Source organism: Equus asinus, unplaced genomic scaffold (assembly GCF_041296235.1).
Source record: "Equus asinus isolate D_3611 breed Donkey unplaced genomic scaffold, EquAss-T2T_v2 contig_2, whole genome shotgun sequence".
Taxonomy (NCBI): domain Eukaryota; kingdom Metazoa; phylum Chordata; class Mammalia; order Perissodactyla; family Equidae; genus Equus; species Equus asinus.
The window spans coordinates 1170082-1194787 of NW_027224849.1; the positions used below are offsets into that span (position 1 = coordinate 1170082).

The following is a 24706-nucleotide window of genomic DNA, read 5'->3' on the forward strand; positions in this document are numbered from 1 at the left end:
CCACAGATACTAAGTGGTTAATTTATTAGCTTAAGAAAGATACTTCACTGTATCATAATTGTCAAGGAGTGAAAATATTGCCTAAAAGCATTGGCCGAGCTGTGCCTCTGCTGTGAAATCTTTTATGTAGGAAACGTTAACGTGTCATCATATGCCGATAGGAACCAAGGCCTTTGAGGAAGGTATAAGAAATTAAAGACCAAAATCATTTAATTTGAGAATAGATGCATTAACAAGATCAAATACAAGTTACTTGTCTTTTGTTTCAGATACTACCCTGAGAAAATTTTCCTCAGCACATATTGACTATATTTTGAAGGAAAAGGAGCATAATATAACCTTTGAGTCCTGAGAAGAGCAATTGCAATCAATGGACTTAATGTCTTAAATGGCTTTTATTATCATCATTGGTGGTATATAGAAAAAGGTTAATAAAGCCTCTTTCACAGCTGGAACTTACAAATTAATCCTGTTCAGCAGCATTCTCTCTCTGTGCTCACTAATCAGCTCATGCAGCTGGTGGCTGACGGTCATCTCTTCCTAATTAGAGGAGCACGTGCTGCAGAGCCATCATTCTGAATGAGAGCCATGGTGTTTACTCTGTTTCCCTCACCCTTCCTGCTTCATTCACCGTTAAGCAACCCGTGACAATGACACAGGTTGTCACACAGAGTATGAGGAGATGGAATCACAACATTTGGAGGTAGATTGCTTGGATTTGAGTCTAGGCCTTCAACTAGCTGTGTGACCTCAGGCACGTTACCTAATCTCTCTGAGCCTCGGATTCTCCATCTGTAAACAGTCGTTCCAGTTGCTTCCTAAGTTCTGATGATTAAATGAGATAATACATGGAAAAGCACTACGCAAATATCTTTTTACATTTTTAATTGTTGAAAATTTCAAACCTATTCTAAGGTTGAGAGAAGACAGTTGTACCCTCATGTGCCCATCACCCAGCTTCAACAATCATCCATTCACGGTCAGTGATGTTCATCTATACTCCAACCAGTACTCTCTCTTGCCCCCAAAGGAATCTTATACAGCAAGTTCCAGATGTCATATCATCCCCATGCTTACATATTTTAGTGTGTATCTCTAAAAGGTAAAGTCTCTTTTTTAAAAGCCTAACTATAAAGCCATTATGCTGCTTAAAAATTTTAACACATACCTAGTCAGTGGCCATTTCCCAGTTGTCTCATAAAATCTTTTTAGAATTATTTTGTTTGACTCAGGATTTAAATAAGGTCTACACATAGCATTTGACTGACCTGTCTCTTTAGTCTGATCTATAACTGCACTGTTCAACATGGCAGCTACTAGCCACATGTATCCATTTAAATTTAAACACAAATTAATTCAAATTAAATAAAATTAAAAATTCAGTTCCTCCATTGCAACAGCCACATTTCAAGTGCCAAATAGTCGCATGGATAGTGCAGATACGGAACATTTCCACGATTGCACAAAGTGTTATAGGACAGTGCTGATCTACAAGTCTCTCTTCCCTCTCTGTTTCATCCATTTTGATTGTCAAAAAAAACCCAAGTCATTTATGTCATGGAATTTCCCACATTCTGGAGTTTTCTGATTGAATCCCCATGGTGCCATTTAACATGTTCCTTGGCCCTCTGTATATAATTGATGGTTACAGCTAGAGGCTGAAAAGCTGTTTGTCTGTTTCATGAGCTCAAGTCCTACCATGTGACCTTAAGCAGGTAACTTGACCCCTCTAAACGTCCATTCCCTCACATATAAAACAGGAATAGTAACAGTACCTACACCATTGGGTTGTTATGAATGTTAAAGGAGATAATCTGAAGTGCTTGGCCTGGTGCATGGCTCATGGCATGGATTAAGTATACATTAGTTATTATTTGCATTATTATACTTGTTATTAGGCACTGACTCTCAAATCTTAGTCCATGCATTGGCTGTGTCAAAATCCTCCACAGACATAAACAAAAGCTTTCCAGAGATTCTAATTCAGCGGGCTGTAATGCAGTCTCATTATATTTGTTAAAATAAATCTATCAAATCTTTGTCTAGGATTTACTTTTATTAATTGATTTGCATTCAAGTGATTAGGATGATTACAATAATTATCCAGTGAACTCTTAGAATTTTACTAAGATTCCTCTCTTTGGGTATGCTTGGAAAATCTGTCCCTAAATCAATATTGCAAAGTATATACAAAATATTCACCACAGCACCTTTACAATTAAATATTCATTCCATTTTTATTATTATAGCTTAGCCTAGAGAATTAAGTAAACATGTGTTACTTCACTCCTACACACCGTTTAAACGCAGCTAACAGGCTTTCTGAATAAACCAGCCCGCCCCCGGCGGTATCAGGAGTTAGGTTCCGCATATGCTGTCGCCAGGCTGCAGCCGCCTGAGGGGACTCGCCCGGGGCCCCGCCCTCAGAGCTCACACCCGCCTTGCGCTCGCGCCCCAGGGGCTGCCCCCCGACACTCCAGTGCGACTCTGCGTGCACAGGCCAGAGGCTCAGAACCAGCGCCGGGCTGCCCTGCTCGGCCTCCTGGGCGCAGCGGCGTTTGCCCGTGCACGTGCCCTCGCATCGCGCGCTCCGGGGCCGGGCTCCGGGCGGTTCTCGCGCTGCAGTTCCACCGGGACTTCCGCGCTTCGGCGGCCTGTCTGACGAGCCGCCGCGCCCAGAGAGGTTCAGGTTGGAGCGACACTTCCCAGAGGGCAGCGGTCACGCCAGATCTTTGGCTTCCATTCCGTTTTCGCGCGCTTCTCCCACTTTGCAAGGTGAGTTGAGCTCATTTGTGGATGTGTTAGCACAGGATGCGGGAATCCTGTGAAGCGAGTCAATTCGGAGCCCGACGTGAACCAGGTGGGGTGGCGGCAGAAGCGCTCACAGGGTGGAGGCCCGTAGTAAGGACGCCAGTCCTCAGGGGACTCTCGGGCATGAATGGCAGAGGACGGTGTGTGTCTGTGGGGACAGACGGGCAGCGTGTGGCGGGGTGTGTGTGAGAGACGCGAGTGAGTGGTGGGATGCGCCTCCGTGCCGTGGGTGTGGCTGCGAGGCTGTGACAGGTGCGTGGCTGTGCTGGGGTGACGGGGATTTGGTTGCATGTCCTTTACCTGTGCAGGTGTGATGGCTGTGGCTCTGTGGCGTCACTGTCTGGTGGCTCTGGGCTGCCTGGCGCTTCCTCCTCTTCTCTCCTCACAGCCACTTGGCTGCAAGAGGGAAGTAGGACATTGAGCCCTAAAGGAAGATTTCCAGCCAGGGGGCACCGAGGTTAGTTTGGGAAAGCCTGGGGAGTTCTCTACTTGGGAGCTCTGAGGGGCAGCTACTGTCTCAGAGCCTCGGGGTTCCCAGAGCTCGGACCCCAGGAACGTGCTGTAAACCTATACCCGTAGTCCAGGCTCTGTCGTCTTTTCCATCTGTTTATGTGTATGAGCAGGGCGGGTGTGGACCTGGAGAGTGTCGTGTAAGAGAGTCATTCTGTGCCCCAAGAACAGCCTGGTGCCTGGTGACTTCCTCCTCAGTCCTGCCATCCCCCAAAGAAGAACCTTGGGGAGGGGAAAGAATTGTTTTCATGCAAAAATCAACATTGAGGATAGTTGTTTCTTTCTTTCATAAATTCACTGATTTTAAATTATTGATATAAGAAAAATTTAACAAAACTTTGCAATAATATCTGATTTTTAGTTGTCTTCCCAAAAAGATTTCCAAATACTGATTGAAATACAAGAAAATAAGGAATCGTTTTATTTACCCACATGCCTTTTGTTGCTGCTTCAGGGCACTGAGAGTCTTACTGATGTTCTCACTTTATGAGACGCTTGATCACATCAGCTTCTTTGCGTAGGTTGTGATTCACAAATGTCTCTTTGTTTCTGCTGCATTTCGGCGGGAGGGAAATTTCCTCCTCCTCTTTTCTAGAAACTCTTGATGTATGAATTAAAAATGCATTCTGAAGCAAAAGATCTAATTTTGCCCATTATTTTTGTGAGCATTATCAGAGCAGGGCTGATAAGCACAATTTTACTCTAGGAAGGAGAATCGTTTCTTTTATAATACCCAATTAGGGGACATGCAATGTTCTTCAATAAAAATAGCTAACATATTTATATTTATATGGGATTACAACATATTACTAAGTTTTAATGTAGATCATATTTCTCCAACATATTCATGCTAAGTAAGTGATCTTCGTACTCTTGCCTTTACTGATGAAAAACCCAAGACACTAAAATGTCATGAACTCTAAGAGCAGTTACATTTAGAAAATCTGAGAACAGAATCTATGTCTTAAGTTTCAACTGGATACCATTCCCCGGTTATGAGTGTGTACTTTACACTGGGACCAGTATCATCCTGATTAATAATCCTGTACATGCCATCACACAGCAGAACCAAATTAATTAACCTGTTCCCTGTTAGATTTTTGTGTTTCTAGTTTTTGGCTGTCAAAAACTCTGTATTGAAGATACTCGTACATGCATTTCTTTATCTCAATATTTTCTTAAGAAATGTCTAGAACTAGAATTTGGGGTAAAATAATCAGATTTTTAGTAAATGCTTATCATATGCCAGACCATGCCATCTTAGTATTTGGGGTGATAAAAAGACTCAAATGACACTGTTGATACTCTTATGTTCCTTCTGGTAGGTAAAGTAAACCCTGAATAGGAATAGATGCATTGAAGGCCACTAGGGAGATTCAGATAATGTGACTTGGTGTTTGATAAGGCAGTGATGTCATTCTGACTGCAGCCACCACTGTCGGGTTGCGATCAAACTATGATGACCTATGAGAGCACCATGATGGTAAGGAATTTATGTTGTAAATTTTTACCTTACTTTTTCAGTTGAGATATATACATGATCATAAAATTCCCCCCCCTTTTTTTTTTTGGTGAGGTAGTTTGGCCCTGTGCTAACACCTGTGGCTAATCTTCCTCTTTTTGCTTGAGGAAGAGTGGCCCCGAGCTAACATCTGTGCCCGTCTTCCTCTGTTGTGTATGTGGGGTGCCACCACAGCATGGCATGATGAGTGGTGTAGGTCCATGCCTGGGACCCAAACCTGTGAACCCGGGCCACCAAAGCAAAATGTGCTGAACTTGACCACTACGCCACTGGGCCAGCCCCAAATTCACCTTGTAAAAGTGTACTCAAAAGAAAACTTTTTACTATATTCACAAGGTTGTACAAATCAGTACCACTATCTAATTCCAAAATATTTGATCACCTTAGTAAGAAACCCTGTCCTTGTCAGCTGTCACTTCCTATCCCTCGTCCTCCCATACTCTGGAAACCACTAACACGTCGTCTGTCTCCATGGATTTGCTGAGTCTTGAAATTCAGTCTACATGGAATCATGCAGTATGTGTCCTTTTATGTCTAGCTCCTTTCACTTAGCCTGAGGTTTTCAAAGTTCGTCCATGTGGTAGATAAGCACATCATTCTTTTACTTTATTTTGGAAAGTATACACGGCATTACATTTGCTATTTTAACCACTTTTCAGTGTACAGTTCTGTGACAGTAAGTACATTCACACTGTTGTACAACCATCAGCACCACCCACTTCCAGGACTTTTTCATCTTCGACTGAAACTCTGTCCCATTAAACACTAACTCCCCATTCCCCTCTCCTCCCAGTCCTGGCAACCACTGTTCTCCTTTCTGTGTCTATGAATTTGACTTCTCTAGGACCCTCATAGTAGAGCAATCGTGCAAAATTTATACTTTCGTGACTAGCTCATTTTACTTAGTGCAGTGTCCTCAAGGTCATCCATGAGGAGTCGGTATCAAAATAGCCTTATTTTTCTGGCTGCGTAATATTCCCTTATATCCATAAATGGCATTTTCTTCATCCATCTGTTGATGGACATTTGTATTGCTTCCACTTTTTGGCTGTGACAAATGTGAACATTTGTGTACTAGTTTTTGTGTGAATGCATATTTCCATTCTCTTCAGTATATACCTAAGGGCAGAAGTGCTGGGTCACATGGTAACTCCTACTTTACATTTTTTATTCTGATGATGATGGTTGCTGAGTGAGACTGATGGGATAAGATAATTGAGCAGCTTTCTGGAGGACGTGGCTAACAGGATGGGAACGGGTTCCATGAAGAGAACTTGCAAAAGGATTTAGCCCCGAGACCAGCAACAATACATATTAGCTATACTCAGGGACTTCAGCCATCTGTCTAGACAGTAATCCAGCAATGAGCATGCCTAGAAACCTGAGAGGAGATTGTGTCACTGGTAACTGAAGGAAACAAAAACCATTTAATAAAACAACCCAAATTTAGTACATTTCCCCAAGACCAACTAAACTCTGTTTAGAAGAATGAACTTTCCACATTTTGGAAAACAGCTTCCACTTAACACACAACAAATCTTCACATGCATAGATATTTTAACAAATGAACATTCAATCAGCAAGTTAAGATATACTCAACAAACAAAATCCCCCATCAGGGGCAAAAGATAAGCACTGTCAACATGTAAATGTAAAACTTTCTAGATTTTTTCTGTCTATTGAAGTCTGATGATTTTTCAGTCGTTTGATATTGAGATACACATATGTTCTTCAAATGGTATCATATTGTACCTATAGTTTTATAACCTGATTTTTCTACTGACAGTGTTTCCGGAATGCTTTCCATGTTCACGATATTTTTCCTGACTTCACGTTTATTACGTGGATATGTTGTAATGTGTTTAATCACAGTCAGTTTTTCTGGAATTGGAATACTGAATATTTCCTGACCAGTTCTATGTCTTTTCTAACCTCTTCAACCTCACCTGACCCCAAGGCCATGAGGTTAGGTGTGCCTGGATGGCGTGGCTCCTTTTCAGTCCTGGAAGGTGTGAATGGAGGGAGGAGGACCTGTTCAGGGCTGGGCTGAGCAGCCTAGTCTCAGGTGCAGAGCAGCTTCCCCAAAGTGGAGGTCTGGCCAGAAAACTGTCTGCTGAAGTGTTTGGGTTTCCTGGGCATTAGGGGAAGAGTTTGGGTTTATCTACAGTCCTTCTAATTTTTTCATATTGTTATGTTTGTACAGTTAGAGGTATTATGCAAAATGGAATGGAGGAGCCAAATGTTACTTCCTCTCATGGTAACCCTAAATTATGCTTGCTCTCATGGTCTCTTTTTCCTTTCCCAGCTCTGGATTCTCTTTGTTCTTTCCCAGTAGAGGAATCCCAAGGAGGACTGATCCGTTTTGGCAGGTGCACAACCATGGTATGTGTAAGTTAGTGTTTCCTTCTCATTGAAATAGTGGGACGTAAATGTTTTCATTAATTGTTCTGAAGCTTCCTACCCAAAAGAACCCCATGTTATTATGTGCTTCCCAGTTCCTCCCATTCCAGTGAACTGAACAATGGTTCCAAATAACCTAGTCCTCCTTATGTGGCCGAGTCTCTTCTAGCCAGTGTTTATGTATTCACTGACCAGATTATTCTCTCCTATATGTTCAACTTAGTAATATTAAGAGCTATAATGGAGGAATGAAGAAATTAAGTCCTGTCAAGAAATGATTTGAGCTTCCCGTGTCAGGACTGTAGTTGCATGAGAGATGGAGATCTCATTTGGCCAAGCAGGGAAAGACTCTGACATTCTCACAGACGTGAGTTTTCTAGATACACGTGATAAAGCCCAGCAATGAACGATCTCTGGAGGCTGAGATCCAATGCTCTGTGAGGTTTTTGGAATTGAATAGCAATATGATTTAAGACTTGAAAATATATGGATCATGGTCCTTGGTAAGGGATTCCTGAATGATAAATATGACTATTTTATTGCTGACTAGGATGCGATGAATTTTAATGACTTTGATATAATTCTGGATCATCCTACATTAGTATCCTCTAACTCATGAACCACAGAAGTACTAAGTCGGATTGCTAGTGGCCATAAGAGAGAGTAAAATCATGTCTTAAATTAACAGAGAGCAAGAGCAGAAAAGACCTTAGATATGTTGTCCAACTTAATGTATAAAATCATAATCATCTAAACATGATTAATTCTATTATACCATAAGTTAGAGTGCTATGCAGCCATTCAAAATATTTTTCAAAATAATGAAACTACATATGATAGAATTTAACAAAGAATTTGAGTATTTAAGATATTCTTTTGTTTCTTTTTAAATGCTGTTTTTCTATCTGTTATGACAAACTCTAAGTTTCAATTGGAGAATTTTATCCTTTTACATTTAATGTAATTATTGACAGTTAGATTTAGGTCATCCATTTTACTATATGTTTTCTTTTTTTCCGTTTGGCTTTTGTTCCCCTTTCTCTTTTTTTCTTCTTTGGGGTTAATAATATTTATTTAAAATTCCATTTTAACTTGCTTTTTCTATATGTGCCTATTTTTAGTGGTCAGTGTCTGTATTTAAATATATATATATGTATATATATATGTATTTATATATATATATAATTATTTTATTGGATCATATTGGCTTTCAACCTTGTATACATTTCAAGTGTCTATCATTATATTTCGGTTTCTCTTTAGACTGCATTGTGTTCATCACCAATAATTCAGTTTTTATCCATCACCATACATATGTGGCTTTACCATTTCATCCTCCCTCATCCCTTTTTCCTCTGGTAACCACTAATCTATTCTCATTTATGTGTTTGCTTATATTCCACATAGGAGTGAAATCATACAGTATTTCTTTCTCTGTCTGACTTATTTTGCTCAAGATCCATCCATGTTGTCTCACATGGGAGGAGTTTGTCTGTTTTTATGGGTGATTAGTATTCCATTGTATATATATACAACACCTTCTTATCCATTTGTCTCTTGATGGGCACCTAGGTTGCTTCCACATCTTGCCTATTGTGAATAATGCTGTGGTGAGCATACGGGTGCATATATCTTTTTGAATTAGTGATTTCATGTTCTTTTGATAAATACCCAGTAGCAGAATGGCTGGATCATACAGTATTTCCGTTTTTAAGTTTTTGAGAAATTTGCATACTGTTTTCCATAGTGGTCACACCGGTTTGCATTCCCACCACCAGTTTATGAGCATTCCCTTTACTCCACATCCTCTCCAACGTTTGTTATTTTTTGTCTTGGTAATTATAGCCATTTGACTGGTCTGAGGTGATATCTCATTGTCGTTTTGATTTGCATTTCCCTGATGATTAGTGATGTCGAACATCTTTTCGTGTGCCTGTTGGCCTTCTGGATATCGTCTTTGAAAAATGTCTGTTCGTATCCTCTGCCCATTTTTTTATTGGATTATTCTTTTTTCTTGTTAATGAGTTGTATGAGCTCTTTATATATTTTGGAAAGTAACGCCTTGTCAGATGTATGATTTGCAAATGTTTTCTTCCCATTGGTAGGTTGTCTTTTCGTTTTGCTGATGGTTTCCTTTGCATTGCAGAAGCTCTTTAGTCTGATGTAATCCCATTTCTTTATTTTGTCTTTTGATTCCCTTGCCTGTAGAGACATGGTATTCAGAAAGATACTACTAAGACCTACATCAAATCTGTACTGCCTATATGTTCTTCTAAGAGTTTTATGGTTTCAGGTCTTACGTTCAAGTCTTTAATCAATTTAGAGTTAATTTTTGTGTATCATGTGAGACAATGGTCTACATTCATTCTTTTGCATGTGGCTGTCCAATTTTCCCAACACTATTAATTGAAGAGATTTTCCTTTCTTCATTGTGTGTTCTTGCCTTCTTTGTTGAAGATTAGCTGTCCCTTGATGTGTGGTTTTACTTCTGGGCTTTCAATTCTGTTCCATTGATCTGTATATCCGGGTTTTTTATGCCAGTACCATGCTGTTTTGACTACTACAGCTTTGTAGTATATTTTGAGTTCAGGGAGCATGATACATCCAAATATTGTTTCTTTTTTCCCCCCTCAGAATTGCTTTGGCTATTCAGTGTCATTTGTTTTTCCATATAAATTTTAAGATTCTTTTTTCTCTTTTCATGAAGAATGTCATTGGTATTCCATTCGGGTTTGCATTAAGTCTGTAGGTTGATCTGTAGATCAATCTGTAGATTGATTTAGGTAATATGGACATTTTAACTGTGTTTATTCTTCCAATGCGTGGGAATGGAATATCTTTCCATTTCTTTGTCTTCTTTGAGTTATTTCATTAATGTCATAGTTTTTGGAGTATATGGCATTCACCTCCTTGGTTAAATTTATTCCAAGTATTTTATTCTTTTTTGTTGCAGTTGTAAATGGGATTATAGTCTTGACTTCTCTTTCTGGTGGTCCATTACTAGTGTATAGGAATGCAACTGATTTTGTGTGTGTGAGGAAGACTGGCCTTGAGATAACGTATTTTGCCAATCTTCCTCTTTTATTTTCTCCCCAAAGCCCCAGTACATAGTTGTATATCCTAGTTGTAAATAGTTCTAGTTCTTCTATTTGGGATGCCACCACAGCATGGCCTGATGAGCGGTGTGTAGGTCCACGCCCAGGATCCCAACTGGCAAACTGCAGGCCCCCGTTATGGAGTGAAACGCAAATGATTTTTGAATGTTGATTTTGTACTCTGCAGCTTTACTGTATTCATTGATTATTTCTAATAGTTTTTTGTTGGATTCTTTACAGTTTTCTGTATATAGAATCATGTCAACCACAAATAGTGACAGTTTTAATTCTTCCTTTCCTTTTTGGATACCTATTATTTCTTTTTCTTGCCTTACTTGTTTGGCTAAAATTCCCAGTACTATGTTGAAGAAGAGTGGCAAGAGTGGGCACCCTTGTCTTGTTCCTGTTCTCAGAGGAATGGCTTTCACTTTTTGACCATTGTGTGTGATGTTGGCGGTGGGTTGGTCATATATGGCCTTTGTAATGTTGAGGTACTTTCCCTCTATACCCATTTTATTGAGAGTTTTTATCATAAATGGATATTGGAAAAGAAATTGAACTGAATCCTCTAAAAAGTAATGTAAACTTCAGATCAATAAGAAAGTTTATGAAATCTATAAAAATCTTTTTCATTCTCATATTTCAATAGTGAAGAAAGAATAAAGTGGAAAACAGTATCATTTGCAATCTCAATAGAAACATCAGACACTTGGGAATCATATTTATGTGGACCCTAACTAAATTTATAAAGAGATTTAATTCATTCAACAAATATTCATTGAACCATTAGTCTTCTGGGTACTGCAGTAAATAAGATAAACAAATGGGAGAAAATGTTTTGTTTTGTACTTGTAGTCAGAAATACAAAATGTAGGCAGGGTATGAATTTTCTGGTCCAAGGTGCTGGGAAGAATATATGAATGGAGCTTGGAGCACCATGGACAGTACAGACAGTCGTGCTAGCATGTTTAGTTGGCAATAATTATTCTGATGCAGAGATCTGGAAGAGTAGGAACCAGAGATAAATCTAAAACCTAATTTGCAGCTATGAAGGTTACAGGAACAGATTCTGTCTCCAAAAAATATGTGGTTCTCCCACTTTTTTCCCCAATGAGTTGAGGTTACTCACTAAAAGACTTCATGATACTATTATTCATTTTCTGACCATTTTTTACATTTTTTTGTGTTACAAGTATAATATTTGATTCCATTATTGAAATAATGTACAATGTGTAATTGAAAAAGTAAATGATTAGACATTATATATGAATGGAGTTATAGCTGAAGCCTTGTTTATTTCTTTCCATCCAAGCAGGACCAACAGAACATCAAAGAGGTATTAAAATATGAAAAAATGTTGCTATGTGATGGAAAACAGCACCTTACAAAAAGCCTGAGAGAAAAGTGCTTTAGGATAAAAGTAAGTGCCCCTGTTCAAATTACAAATAAATATTGGGGCCCTTCCAAAGGCCTGAGGAGTCACAGGCACCTCTATGGAATGAATAGATAATGCTCAGTATTCTTCTAAACTTCATAATCTAGTACAGATATGTGTGTGCATACATGCATACATACACAAACAAAACAGTGGGGTTTGGGGCCGGCCCTGGGGCCAAGTGGTTAAGTTTCTGCTCCCGCTTCGGCAGCCCAGGGTTTCCCCAGTTCAGATCCTGGGCACAGACATGGCACCGCTTGTCAGGCCACGCTGAGGCAGCATCCCACATAGCACAACCAGAGGCACTCACAACTAGAATATACAATTATGTACTGGGGAGGCTTTGGGGAGAAGAAGAAAAAAGATTGGCAACAGATGTTAGCTCAGGTGCCAATCTTTGAAAAAAAAACAGTAGGGTTTATGATTTTGAGGCTTCACTGGAAAGGTGGTATTTCAGCAGATACCTGAAAGGAGTCAATGGTTGAGACATACAGGTATCTGGTGGAGAGCAGAACAGGCAGGGAGAACAGCAAGGACAGAGCTCCTGAAGCAGAAGCTGCCTAGTGGGCTCCAGCAACATCAACAAGGGGGAAAGCTAATGAGAAACGAGGTCAGAGTTAACAGGAGGAAGCAGGCTGTGGGGCTTTTAAAAGACTTTGGGTTTTACTCTGAACGAGATGTGGATCCACTGGAGAGTTTTGACCATGAGAGAGACATGGTCTGACTTACATTTTAAAGGGATAGCTCTGATTGTTGTGTTGAAAATTAAGTGATAGCAGGAAGACTATTTGAAAGACTAATTTCAGTAATCATGCGAAGATGGTGATGGCTTGGCCCAGAGAGGTAGTAGTGGAAGCAGTGAGAAGTGTGTGGATTCTGAACATGTAGTGAGGGTAAAGCCAACAGGATTTACTGTCACCCCTATTAGAACACAAGATCCCTAAAGACTTCTGTGTGTTGTTTATGGCTGCATCACTTAGCACAGTCCTGACAGAAGTCAGCCTCCAATATGTATTTATTAAAAGTACAAATGAATGACTAGACAGTGCTGCTCCAACCATAAGGTGATTCCTCCTAAGACCAAAGGCAAGAATCCCCTCTCCAACATCCCAGATTAATGAACATCTATCTAGGTTTTCCTTAAATTATTAAAAGGAGAGCTCATTATTGTCAGAAGCCCCTTACTCTATTGTTTAGCACCCTGAACTAAATATGTTAATACCCGATTGAATGTAAAGTGTTCTTCCACCTGTGCCCTGACCAGCTTGTCACCGGTCTGGTCTCTAGAAAGTTGAGCTGCTGGGCCTGGGCCTAATGGGTGTCTGCCATACACAAGGCACTAGACTGGGTGCTTTACCTCATGAGACAGAGTTTATTGTTCCATTTATAAACAAAGAAATTGAGGCCCAGGAGGAAGTTTAGTCATTGCCCAAGGTCACACAGCTGGTAAATTGGTAAAATTAGGATTTGAAACCAAGTCTAAGTTTAAAACTTGGGTATAGAAGCATTTCTACAAATATAATTTTATTTCCTTAATTTATAGTGTCTATATGTATTTTATAGGTTATATATAGATATTATCTAACATTTTACTTAATTCCCTAGAAAACTTTGTGGAAATTATTGTAGTCTTCATTTTGTAGTTGGGAGAATGGCTCAAGGATTTCCCCAGTCAGGAAGTGACAGGGCTAGAACCTGAACTCTAACTCTGATAAAAGGTGAGAAATCTCAGATTCTAGGCAGATAATAGAACGTAGGTCATGTGATTTGTTGTCACTCATTTTGATGCTGGCTCAGTGAGCTGAGGAGTCGAAAGAAACATTTCTTGGACTCTCAAGGTCTGGCAGTAGTGCTCTTTTATTCAGGAAGTAGCATGGAGTAGCATGGGGACAGGACCTATGGGCAGTGAAGAGCTGCAAACATGGGTTGAGGGTAGGGCTAAATTTATAAGGCATAAGTATGTGAGTTGCTTCTTTACAAGACAAAGGAAAAATTAGGTAAAAAAAGTATCAGTGCAGGTGGAGTCTGGTTATCAGGTGGTCTTATAACTTTGGGTAAGAATCAGATTGAATGAGGTCAGGATGTCCCATGTTTCTGTGAGGATGATATAGATTGGTATGTAGGCCAGGAAGCCTTGGGCTTTTCTCCCTGAGGCATCCTTGATCCTCATCAGTTTTATCTGCTCACTCACACCACCTATTGTCAACAGAAGCTAGCATTCAGCCTTGACCTACAATACATACTAGATTGAATTCATGCAAATTTCTCTTCCAACTTTGTAAATGTTCATTCAAATCATGGATGTTTAGAAGACTAAAAGAAAATGTATCAAAATGATAACAATGGTTGTTTCTGGTTTTCTTTGTTATAGCTGTTTTATAGAGGATTAGAATTGGCCACCCCAAGATATATCTCTTTGGCATGAAGATTATTTTGGGCTGGTTACTTTCAAAAACTGCAGACATGAGAGAAACTCTGAAAAGTAGAAGTTACCCTTTGTAAGAGACATTTCCATTTGTAAGGGAAATCTCCATCTGTAAAGATGTCTCCCTCTCTGTACCAGGAAGAAGGGGGATGACCTTACCTCTAGAAACTCTTATCAATGCGGAAGGCAAGGACTTAAATCTGCATAATAACCTTACTCTTGTTTACTGTACTTGTCTGGTAACCTCCCATACTGACTCCCCCTACCCACAACATCCTCCTTTGTCTTTAGCTGAAGATGATATTTAAGGTGAGAGCTTCCGCCATTTTGGTGAGTTGCTCAGTTTTCCTGGGTCTCTCCCATGTATACATGTTATAAAGCTTTGTTTAATTTTCTCCTGTTATTCTGTCTCATGTGAATTTAATTCGCTGTCCAGCCAGAAGGACTTAGAGCGTGTAGAGGAAATATCTTCCTCCCCTACAGTTTAAACTTCTTAAATTTCCACAATGATTATAATTATTTCTATAATCCAAAATCGACAATAACATTTTCTTTTTGTTTTTTATACACAAAAGTCTCAATTTATTTCTGCCCTATAGAAAGTGTTAAAGCATAGATTTTGTTACAATTCCAGAGCTAGGACTACTTATTGTTAAAGTAGAATGAATTATTAAATTGAATGAATTCTCACTGCCTTTAGGAGCTTCTGAAGAGATACACAGAGATGGATAGTCATTATGAGTGCTTAAATGGACTCTGCCTTGACTTGGAGAGGGAAATTGAAACCCAAAGAGAGCTTTCAATTAGAGTAAAAGCAAACCTCTCACTTCCACATCCACAAACCAGACAGATTCAGAAACTTCTCACTGCCAACCAGAGATGTTCCATGGAGTTCCACAGAGTCATGAAGAAACTCAAGGTACCACCTGTTTTAGTAATATCTTTGTAAATATTGCCATTAATTTCAGTTACAAACCAGTATATTTAAGTCCTGCTTTGGGAGTTGGTGTATTTGCTAATTAGTACATTTGCTACTGAATTAAAGATGGCATGGGTCTGAGAATAGCATGTGCAGGATCCTCAGTGCATCTAGGACCTGCTCATTCAACAAAACCTGAGCTCTGCCTTTGGCCTTAACAATGTGTCAGGGTGCTGGGGAGACAGAGATGAGCAACCGCTAAATGTCTCCTAGTCCAGTGGGTGAGGCAGACATTTGAACAGGTGAGAAGTGCAGTAGTGGACAATGTCCTGGAGAACAAGTTGAAGACAAGACTGGACTGGAAGCTGGGCTCAAGCAGTAAAGCTTAGAGTTCATTTTAGAGATGAGGAGGGGTCACTGGACAGTTATTTTAAGTGGTGGCAGTAATGTGATCGGGTTGCCATTGTAGAGACTTCACTACAGACAAAGAAGAAATGAGTCTGCAGGGGATGATAAGCCTGGTGGCAGAGAGAAGAGACAAGAGGCAGTTACAATTGTCCTGATGAGATGTGATGGGTGACAGTACTATGGGGGAAGGATTCATAGGGATGGAAAGGATGAAATAAGTTAAAGAAATATTTGGCAGTTTACAATAGTAGGTCCATGTGCTTGACAGTGGAGGGAGGGGAGGGAAGTTCAGACTGAGCCCCAGGATTTGGGCTTAGCCGGGTTTGTGGATAGTGGTGCCATTAACTGATAGAAAGAAAAAACGAAAGGGAGAAGGCAGGTGAGGCAGGAGGAGAGATCTGGTGTTTAATTTGAGATGTTTTGAGATAGAAATACCTATAATGGAACATCCAGGAAGAGAAACCAAGTAGGCTTTTAGTTGTGAATCTGAGGTTTGTCAGGAGAAAAATCAGGACCACAGATAAAGATGTGGGATCCATCAGCATTTGGTGATAGATAGTACAACAGGTGTGAATGAGGCCACCCAGAAGCATAATAGAGTGAAGATAAAAGAGAACTCTGGAAAAGATCAGTTCTCAAGAGGCAGTAGCAGAAAAGAGAGCAACACATGAGTTTGAGGTTGGAAAAGTCAGAGAGATAAGAGAGAACTGAGCAAAAGTGCCATTGGTCAAGTCAGTGGAGGAGAGTGTGTCAAAGATGAAGTGGTCAAGAGTGGCAGATGCTTCAGACAGCCAGAACATGAATGAAGAGATCCCCTCAATTGTTGACAATAGAGCTTACTGGTGACCTTTGTCAGAGCAGTTTTAGTTGAGTGGTTAGGAAAGAGGCCAGATTGTAAATTGTTAAGGAATGGTGGAAGTTGAGGAAGTAGGAAGCGGTATCTTCCCTACCTAGGTAGATTGCCCCTCAGGCTCTAATAGTCTTCAAAAGCCTAACAATCAGATATCCAGAACTTATTCATGAGGTCCATAGAACCAGGGCATTCAAATTCTTGTCCCCTTTAAGCCACACTTGACAGGTAAGTCCTGAGGCAGGGCACACTCACGTTGGCCACCCAGCTGACATAGGCAGGAGAGGATGTTGAAATGAATCTCACTGGGAAAACTGCGTGATATAATTAACCAAAAGGAGGCAATAGAAAAAGGTGGGTTTATAGGGAAAGGCATCATGTTACATTGTAAACATATTGAATCTGAGGTAACTGTAGGACATCCCTGAGGTAGCTCCAGAAGGAAGTCAGAAATAAGAAACTAGAGGTCTGGAAGTCACTCTCCGAAGACGCTGAGAGTAGAAACTTGGGAATAGAGAGAGGTTCTTCCCTTCTTCCTCACTCCTCAGAGGATAGAGACAAACAAGACAAGCCGCCCCACCTCTTAGTCTTGAGAGTTTAGAACTTCCTCTAAACGTGATAAAAGTTTCATTTCCCAATTTGTTTCATGTTTTCCTGCAAGTATGTGTTAAGCCATGTTACAAAGATAAAGGAAGAACAACATGAATCCATCAGTAAACTTGAAATGGTTTTTATTGATGAAGTGGAAAAGCAAAATGAACTGCTAAGTAAAATGCAGCATCTTCAACAAGATGATGATGTACCATCCAGAGAATTAGGGGACCTCCAGTTGAGCCAGAAAATGGATCTACATATTGAGGTATGATTTATTTAAAATGGATTTAATTAGATTTTAAGTCTTTTTATCAAATAGAAAGGTACCTCTTCATGTGCTTAGAGTCATTTTCATTTATGAAATTAAAAACAGCTTGCAGAGGGGCCAGCCTGGTGGCGTAGCAAGTGGGTTCCTGTGCTCTGCTTTGGCAGCCTGGGGTTCGCTGATTCAGATCCTAGGCGTGGACCTGGCACTGCTCGTCAGGCCATGCTGTGGCAGTGTCCCACAGAGAAGAACCAGAAGGACCTAGAACTAGGATATACAACTATGTACTACTGGGGCTTTGGGGAGAAAAAAAATAGGTTGCAGGATGACAGCTGGCCAGATGTAAAGAGTGCCAAGTCATAGACTAGCCTCCTTTCAGAACTACACAGATATAGAAAAGTAGACTTAATATCAGCAAGTAGGATTTCTTGGAAGGCCAGAATAAGTTTCCAAATGCCTTCTAAAACTTCCTAGATCTGTGACTGGGAGTCACAGACATTTGTATTGTAGCAACCCCACATGGAGTGTCCTGCTCTCACCCAGCAGTGTGAGGCCCCTGCAGTTCCCAGTATGCATGCAAGGCCTGCTGTATGCACAGAAAAGCTGCATCCAGAAGCACTTCAGACACTGTCACAGATTCATTGTTTCGAACAGGTTTTAAAAATGCCAAAAGGCAGAATTTGTAGATGTGCCTCTGTTACATAGCCTATACTGCCAAAATTTTATTATTTAAATTAGAATTATATTTCTAATATAATGAGGATAAATTAGAATTATGTTTACTTCAAAATATTAGAAGTGAAAGTTCAGTAAGGTTATTTTCCCCTTTTTATGATATTTGTCTGATATTTAGATAAAAACTTTCCTAAGATTCAGGAGATTCAATGCTTATTTTTCACACAGGAAATTCTCAAAGATTTTTCGGAATGTGACTTCCACAGCATAAAGATGGAATTTCAACAAGTACTGAGTAATAGGAAAGAAATGACCCAGTTTTTGGAAGAGTGGTTGAATACTCATTTTGATATAGAAAAGCTTAAAAATGGCATCCAGAAAGAAAATGATAGGATTTGTGAAGTCAATATCTTTTATAATAAAAAGATAATTGTAAGTAGTACTTTTTTTGTGCTCATTCTTTTTTTTTGTTTGCTTTAATTTTTCTGCCTCATTCTTAAAAAGACTTAGAGCAACTTAATTTTAAGTATATTTTCTTTCATTTATTTGTATATGCTTCTTTATTTTTTTATTTGAAAAAGAGTGACTGTAAATGTGTTCTTCCTCTAACACATTTTGCTTCCTTAAGGTAATTAAATATATCAACTTGTAAAGAAGATAATAAAATGTTGCAGTATAACAATCCATTTCCACTGGTGAAACCTCAAATCTTGCCATTTTCCTCTGTCCTTTCTCGCTTCCGTAGGACCTGAGCCTTTTCCCCCAAGTATCCTCAAACAAGGTGAGATGCTAGCCTGTTTCAGGGCTGTGGGCAGCACCTGTGGTCAAGCCAAAGACAGCTCTAGTCCACTAATTAGTGAGGCCTTGTGCTTCTCACCTCGGTGCTGTTGCTATCATACGTGCTGATCCTTCAACTGTGAGGTTCAAACATGTGGTTTGTATCATTGTTCCCAAGGTGACCAGCCCTTGTGGACAGATTCATATGAACCAAGATTGCTTGAGATCAGTTTTATTAATTTGTTTTACTTTCCACTGATGAGAAGATTCATTCGGCTTTCTGAAGTAATCTCTACCTCATACACCTGGTAAAATTGTCATTAATCAGAAAGTTGCTTGTTATATAGGCAGTTGGAGCAAAGGGAGCTAGATTAATATTATAGCTCCTAAGATTGGTTTTATATTTCATTTGTTTGGGTAGTTCTTTCCTGACACTTTAATTTCATCTGGAAACTATACTTAAATCACATTGAAATGTAGATAACATTTTTAAAAAAGGTTTTCCTGTGGATAGTGAATCCCATTTGTCGAATACCCCAAGCTAGCAAAACAGTAAATGAGCTTTTAAAATAAAAAAAAATGGTCCACAATCAATGAAGAAAAGCATAAAACCAGTGTTTGGGATAAGATAATTTCCATATAATTCAGTGTTTTTCTCATAATATTGAGGGCTCACTTGTGGTTAGAAAGTAGAGATTTCTGCTCTGTGGATCAGCATGGATATGTGGCTTCTTCCACCATCTGAGCATAGCAATTGATAACTTGGTGTGGTGTGGGGTCAGTAGTCCAGAACCAAGGAGAGTCCAGGGTGCCAGCAAGAACACAACTAATTTAGGATCCGCATCTCACAGAACTACCATAAAGCCACAAAGAAAGATACAGGTAAGGCCAAGAAGGCATTCATGATGAGAGCAAAAAGTACATCCCATAGGAATAGGAAGTAAAAAGATGATAGAAGCAATTTCAGAGTGAGTCAGCCTTTGATGTAACGAGGGTATGGATTGGCTGTTACTCCCTGCACGGAAATAGAAGATTTTCAGATTACGAAAAGTCAGTAAATTTTTTTCCTTATAAACACTGAGGTTTGAAATGAAAGAGGAAAATAGATTGTTATTAAGTTTACTGGGTATGCTCTGCTATTAGATGTCAGTTAATGTTTATATATGACATTATATATGTCATAACATACATAATGATTTTAACCTGACCAGTTCTTCAGATTCCTCTTCATATGTCAGTGCTGATCTAATAGAATGAGATTATCATCTTGCAAATCAATATGAATCCTCTCTAGTCCTTATTCTTCTTTTATTCTCATAATCAATATCCAGCGTCTTCTGAAATGTCAGGAACTGGTGCAAGCCACAAAGAATGTTCACATTCTTTTAAAGTACTATTCTAGAATGTTCTGAATAATGAATTTCAACATATGCCTTGTCCTAGAACTCTAGTATTTTCCATAGTGGTTTTTTTAATACGTAATTCATTTTAGAAGCTATAGTGTTGTCTTTACTACTCAATAGGCTATAATAAATGAATCAACAGAGTTTGAGGAAAGAAATGTGACCATCACCAAAGAATGGGAACATGACCTGAAATCAGTGAAAGAGAAAAATGAAAAACTGTTGAAAAACTATCAAACTTTGAAGATCTCTCGAACATCTGGTGCCCTTGTTAATCCTACTACACAAGGCGATAAGAATCTTCATGTCACATCAAGAGCTACACAACTAACCACAGAGGTATGAGATTTCTTATAAGATGTTTTTCAATTTGCAGCTTCATTGTAGAGTTAAAGATGTATCATATGTAACATTTCAGAGAAAAATCACAGTATTGAAGGTATTAGGGAACATGCATGATGGACTTGTTTTTTAAATATAGTTCTATTGGGGCGCTCACTCAACTAATTATAAAGCTACATGTTACATAAGATCTTACCTTTGAATTATAAAATAGAAGTAACTCATGCCTTAATTTGATTAATAGGTATGTATACCACTTAAGGTGTTATTACCATACATTATAAGTTTTCTAAATCATGTGACTTTCTATTAAATTATAATCTATGTCTATAGTACCAAACTAGTTTAGAGGGAAAGAGCAATTTAGCTTTTCTCTAATTATCATCAGTGTCTTCAATATTGGTTAATGTGATCAAAACAAAAATGGAAGAGGCTAAAAGTATAATAAATTTCTTATACAGATTAACCTGTGCCCAAGAATCAGTACATTATTTGAATAATCCAATAACTGTATTAACTGCCCTTACTTGGGAATCTGTACAGCAAACACGCTGTTTTATTTTGTTAGCACACACGTCTTAGTGGGGAACCCGAGTGAATTACAACTTAGCATTTTTACCAAAATAAATATTTATAATAAAACATCAACTGCCAGTTTAATAATTATTACTAGTGGAAACTAGAAGATCACTAATATAGAGTTTATTGATTTGCTGATCACTACAGACCTCAGTCAGCTGTAGAGGTAAAAATAGTGGAAATATGAAACCCATCTTCCAAAGCAATAAGATAAACAAGCACAAGGAAATCCCATTTTCAATGACCCCAGGAAATACCCCATCAGATAATAAATCGTATGTTATTAGTTTGATAATTAGGCCAAATCAGAGTAGCACAGAGCAGGTCAGTGATGTGGAGGTAGAGCAGTGGGGCAGGCAGAGAGTTGGGCAGTCCACCCAAACAAGTAGGAGAATTCAGTGCATGACAGTAGGAGCAGTCAACTCAGGGGGGAAAGATAGTCTGCTTAATGTTTGAATCAGAACAACCAACTAGCCATCTTAGAAGAATAAGTCTGGACTCCTACCTCATTCATTAAACAAAAGTAAATTCCAGGTGGACCAAAAAGAAACGTTTTCCAGGAAAACCTGCATGTGTGTATATGTGAACAGTCTTATATTATGAACAAATTAAGATATTTTTGTACTTATAAAAAACTGGAAATAACCTAAATGTTCATTAGTAGGTGACAGGTTAACTAGTTTATAGTACCTCCATGAAATAGGATATATTTACCCATGAAAACAAAAATGCGAGAGATCTATGTGTTGATAATGAAAAGATCTGGAAAATATATTATCAAGTGAAAATAAAATTTTTAATTTTTTAAAAAGCAGGAGGCCAGCCCCATGGCATAGTGGTTAAGTTTGCATGCTCTACTTCGGCGGCCCAGTTCATGGTTCAGATCCCAGGCACGGACCTACACCACTCATTGGCAGCCATGATGTGGCAGCAATCCACATATAAAATGGAGGAAGATTGACATAGATATTAGCTCAGGGCTAATCTTCCTCAAGCAAAAAAAGAGGAAGTTAGCTCAGGGCTCATCTTCCTCAGCAATAAAAACCCACAAAAAACCAGAAGTATATATTTATTGTTGTTATGTGCTGTAGAGTCAGCTCTGATTCCTGGCAACTCTATGAATGAGTGATGTCCAATATCCTGTCCTCAAGAGCCCTACTCAGCTCCTGTAGACTCACGCCTATGGCTTCCTTTCTGGAATTACGCCATCTCGTATTTCGTCTTCCTCTTTTCCTGCTGCCTTTTACTTTTCATCATGTCCCCAAGGTAGGATAGTCTCAGTTTTACAATTTTTGCCTCCAGAGATAGGTCAGGCTTAATTTGCTCTTGGACCCACTTGTTCATTTTTCTGGCAGTCCAGGGTATCTGTAGAGCTCTCCTCCAACACCATATCTCAAATGAGTCCATTTTTTCCTGTCAGCCTTCTTCACTGTCCAGCTTTCGCACCCACACATAGTAATTGGGAATGCGAGGGTGTCGATAATCTTGGCCTTGGTCTCTAATGATACTCCGTTACTGTTGATGATCTTTCCTGATTCTTCCATCGCTGCCCTTCTGAGTCACAGTCTTCTCTTGATTTCTTGGCTGCGGTCTCCATTTAAACTGATGACTGAACCAAGGGAAACAAAACCTTTAACAATTTCAGTGTCTTCATGGTCTACATTAAAGTTGTATAGTTCTTCTGTAGTCATATCTGTCTTCTTCATGTTCGAATGCAGTCCTGCTTTGGCTCTTTCTTCTTTCACGCTATTCTGTGTGAACTTTCTTCTTACACACTATTGTGTGTGTGACTTACTGTTTTTGTAAACTGTATATTCACATGCGTAGATACATATAGAAAATTTCTAGAAGGATACACTTGAAAGAGTTTAGTAGTCATCGCTTTAGAGTCAGTGGGGGTTCTGAGATGGGGGAACTTAATCTTAATTATATGCCTTTGGATTTTTCCACATACTTGTATTTTTCAGCATAAAAACTAGGTAATAAAAATAAAGGGAAAGATATGTTACATGTATTCCTCTAAAGTGTCAATTAACAAATATACTTTCTGTAAGTAGTGTTAATTTAAAATGTAAGTGCCTATTTAATATGCTTAGCACCATGCTAACTAGTAAATAAAATAAGTACTAACCTTATATAAAATCTGGGCCTCTTTTAGTCCTAAATGATCAGCTTCTAAATGAAAAAAATAATACATGTATAAATTGAGTGACATTTGGAGTCTCCATCTATCCTATGTTGATGCAATCTGAAAGATTAATACCTATATATGATCTTTGTTTCATATAAACTGTGATTCTGTCTTCAAGGCACACCTTATATATGTGTGTTTTTTTTAATAGAAGATTCAAGAGCTGGAAACTTCACTACGTGAAGCTAAAGAAACTGCCATGCAAAAGGAAGACAAGATTATAAAGATGCAGAAAGAGCTTGAGATGACTAATGATATAATAGCAAAACTTCAATCACAAGTTAATGAATCAAATAAATGCCTTGAAAAAACAAAAGAAATGATCCAAGTACTTCAGGTAACTTAAAACTCATTTTATAAATAAAGGCATAATTTTATAAATTATGCATAATAAATATAAATAAATGCATACGTTTATTTTCATGCCAAATAATGATTGTTTTCATCTTCCTGTAAAAATTATTTTTAAAAAACATAAATATTCTTGACAGTTTAAAATATATCTTATTTTTTTAATTTTTTTTAATTTTTTTACTTTTCAAAGTAAGGAAATTTTTTATTTTCACTTTAATTTCTGAATGCCAAAAATGTAGAGGATGTATGTTTGTATATCTCTAGTAGTATATTGCAACATTTTTTCATAAATATGTTTTTTTTAAATTTTTTATTATTGCAGTAACATTGGATTATAACATTATATAACTTTCAGGTGTACATCATAATATATTTCGAATTCTGTGTAGATTACATCATGTTCACCCCACAAAGACCAATTATCCATCACCACACGTGTGTCTAATCACCCCTTTTGCCCTTCCCCCTCCTCCCTTCCCTTCTGGTAACCACCAATCCAGTCTCTCTTGCTCTGTGTTTGTTTGTCATTTTTATCTTCTACTTATGAGTGAGATCATATGGTATTTGACTTTCTCCCTCTGACTTATTTCACTTAGCATACTACCCTCAAGGTCCATCTATGTTGTCACAAATGGCCAGATTTCATCATTTCTTATGGCTGAGTAGTATTCCATTGTGTATATATACCACATCTTCCATTCGTCCCTTGATGGGCACCTAGGTTGTTTACAAGCCTTGGCTATTGTGAATAATGATGTGATGAACATAGGGGTGCATATATCTTTTATGCCTTTGTGTTTTCAAGTTCTTTGGATAAATACCCAGCAATGGGATAGCTGGATCATATGGTAGATCTATTCTTAATTTTCTGAGGCGTCTCCATACTGTTTTCCATAGTGGCTTCACCACTTTGCACTCCCACCAGCAATGTTTGAGGGTTCCTTTCTTTCCACATCCTCTCCAACACTTGTTGTTTCCTGTCTTGTTAATTATAGCCATTCTGACCAGAGTGAGGTGATATCTCCTTGTAGTTTTGATTTGCATTTCCCTGATAGCTAATGATGTTGAACATCTTTTCATGAGCCTGTTGGCCACCCATATATCTTCTTTGCAGAAATCTCTGTTCAGATCTTTTGCCCACTTTTTAATTG

The 24706-nt window shown here is 38.7% G+C and overlaps 1 protein-coding gene across 1 annotated transcript in view; it reads left to right on the forward strand.

Moving 5' to 3' along the window:
• The first annotated feature begins 2470 nt into the window (after window positions 1-2470).
• The window catches only part of LOC106847259 (centromere-associated protein E), a 34528-nt gene continuing 12292 nt past the window's right edge, over window positions 2471-24706 (forward strand). Inside the window, exons 1-8 of the mRNA XM_044766506.2 lie at window positions 2471-2775; window positions 7149-7225; window positions 11651-11758; window positions 14899-15117; window positions 17037-17234; window positions 18138-18341; window positions 20210-20428; window positions 23353-23538. Of these exons, the coding sequence (XP_044622441.2) occupies window positions 7223-7225; window positions 11651-11758; window positions 14899-15117; window positions 17037-17234; window positions 18138-18341; window positions 20210-20428; window positions 23353-23538 (1137 nt within the window). The 5' untranslated portion in view covers window positions 2471-2775; window positions 7149-7222. The remainder of the gene's footprint in view (window positions 2776-7148; window positions 7226-11650; window positions 11759-14898; window positions 15118-17036; window positions 17235-18137; window positions 18342-20209; window positions 20429-23352; window positions 23539-24706) is intronic.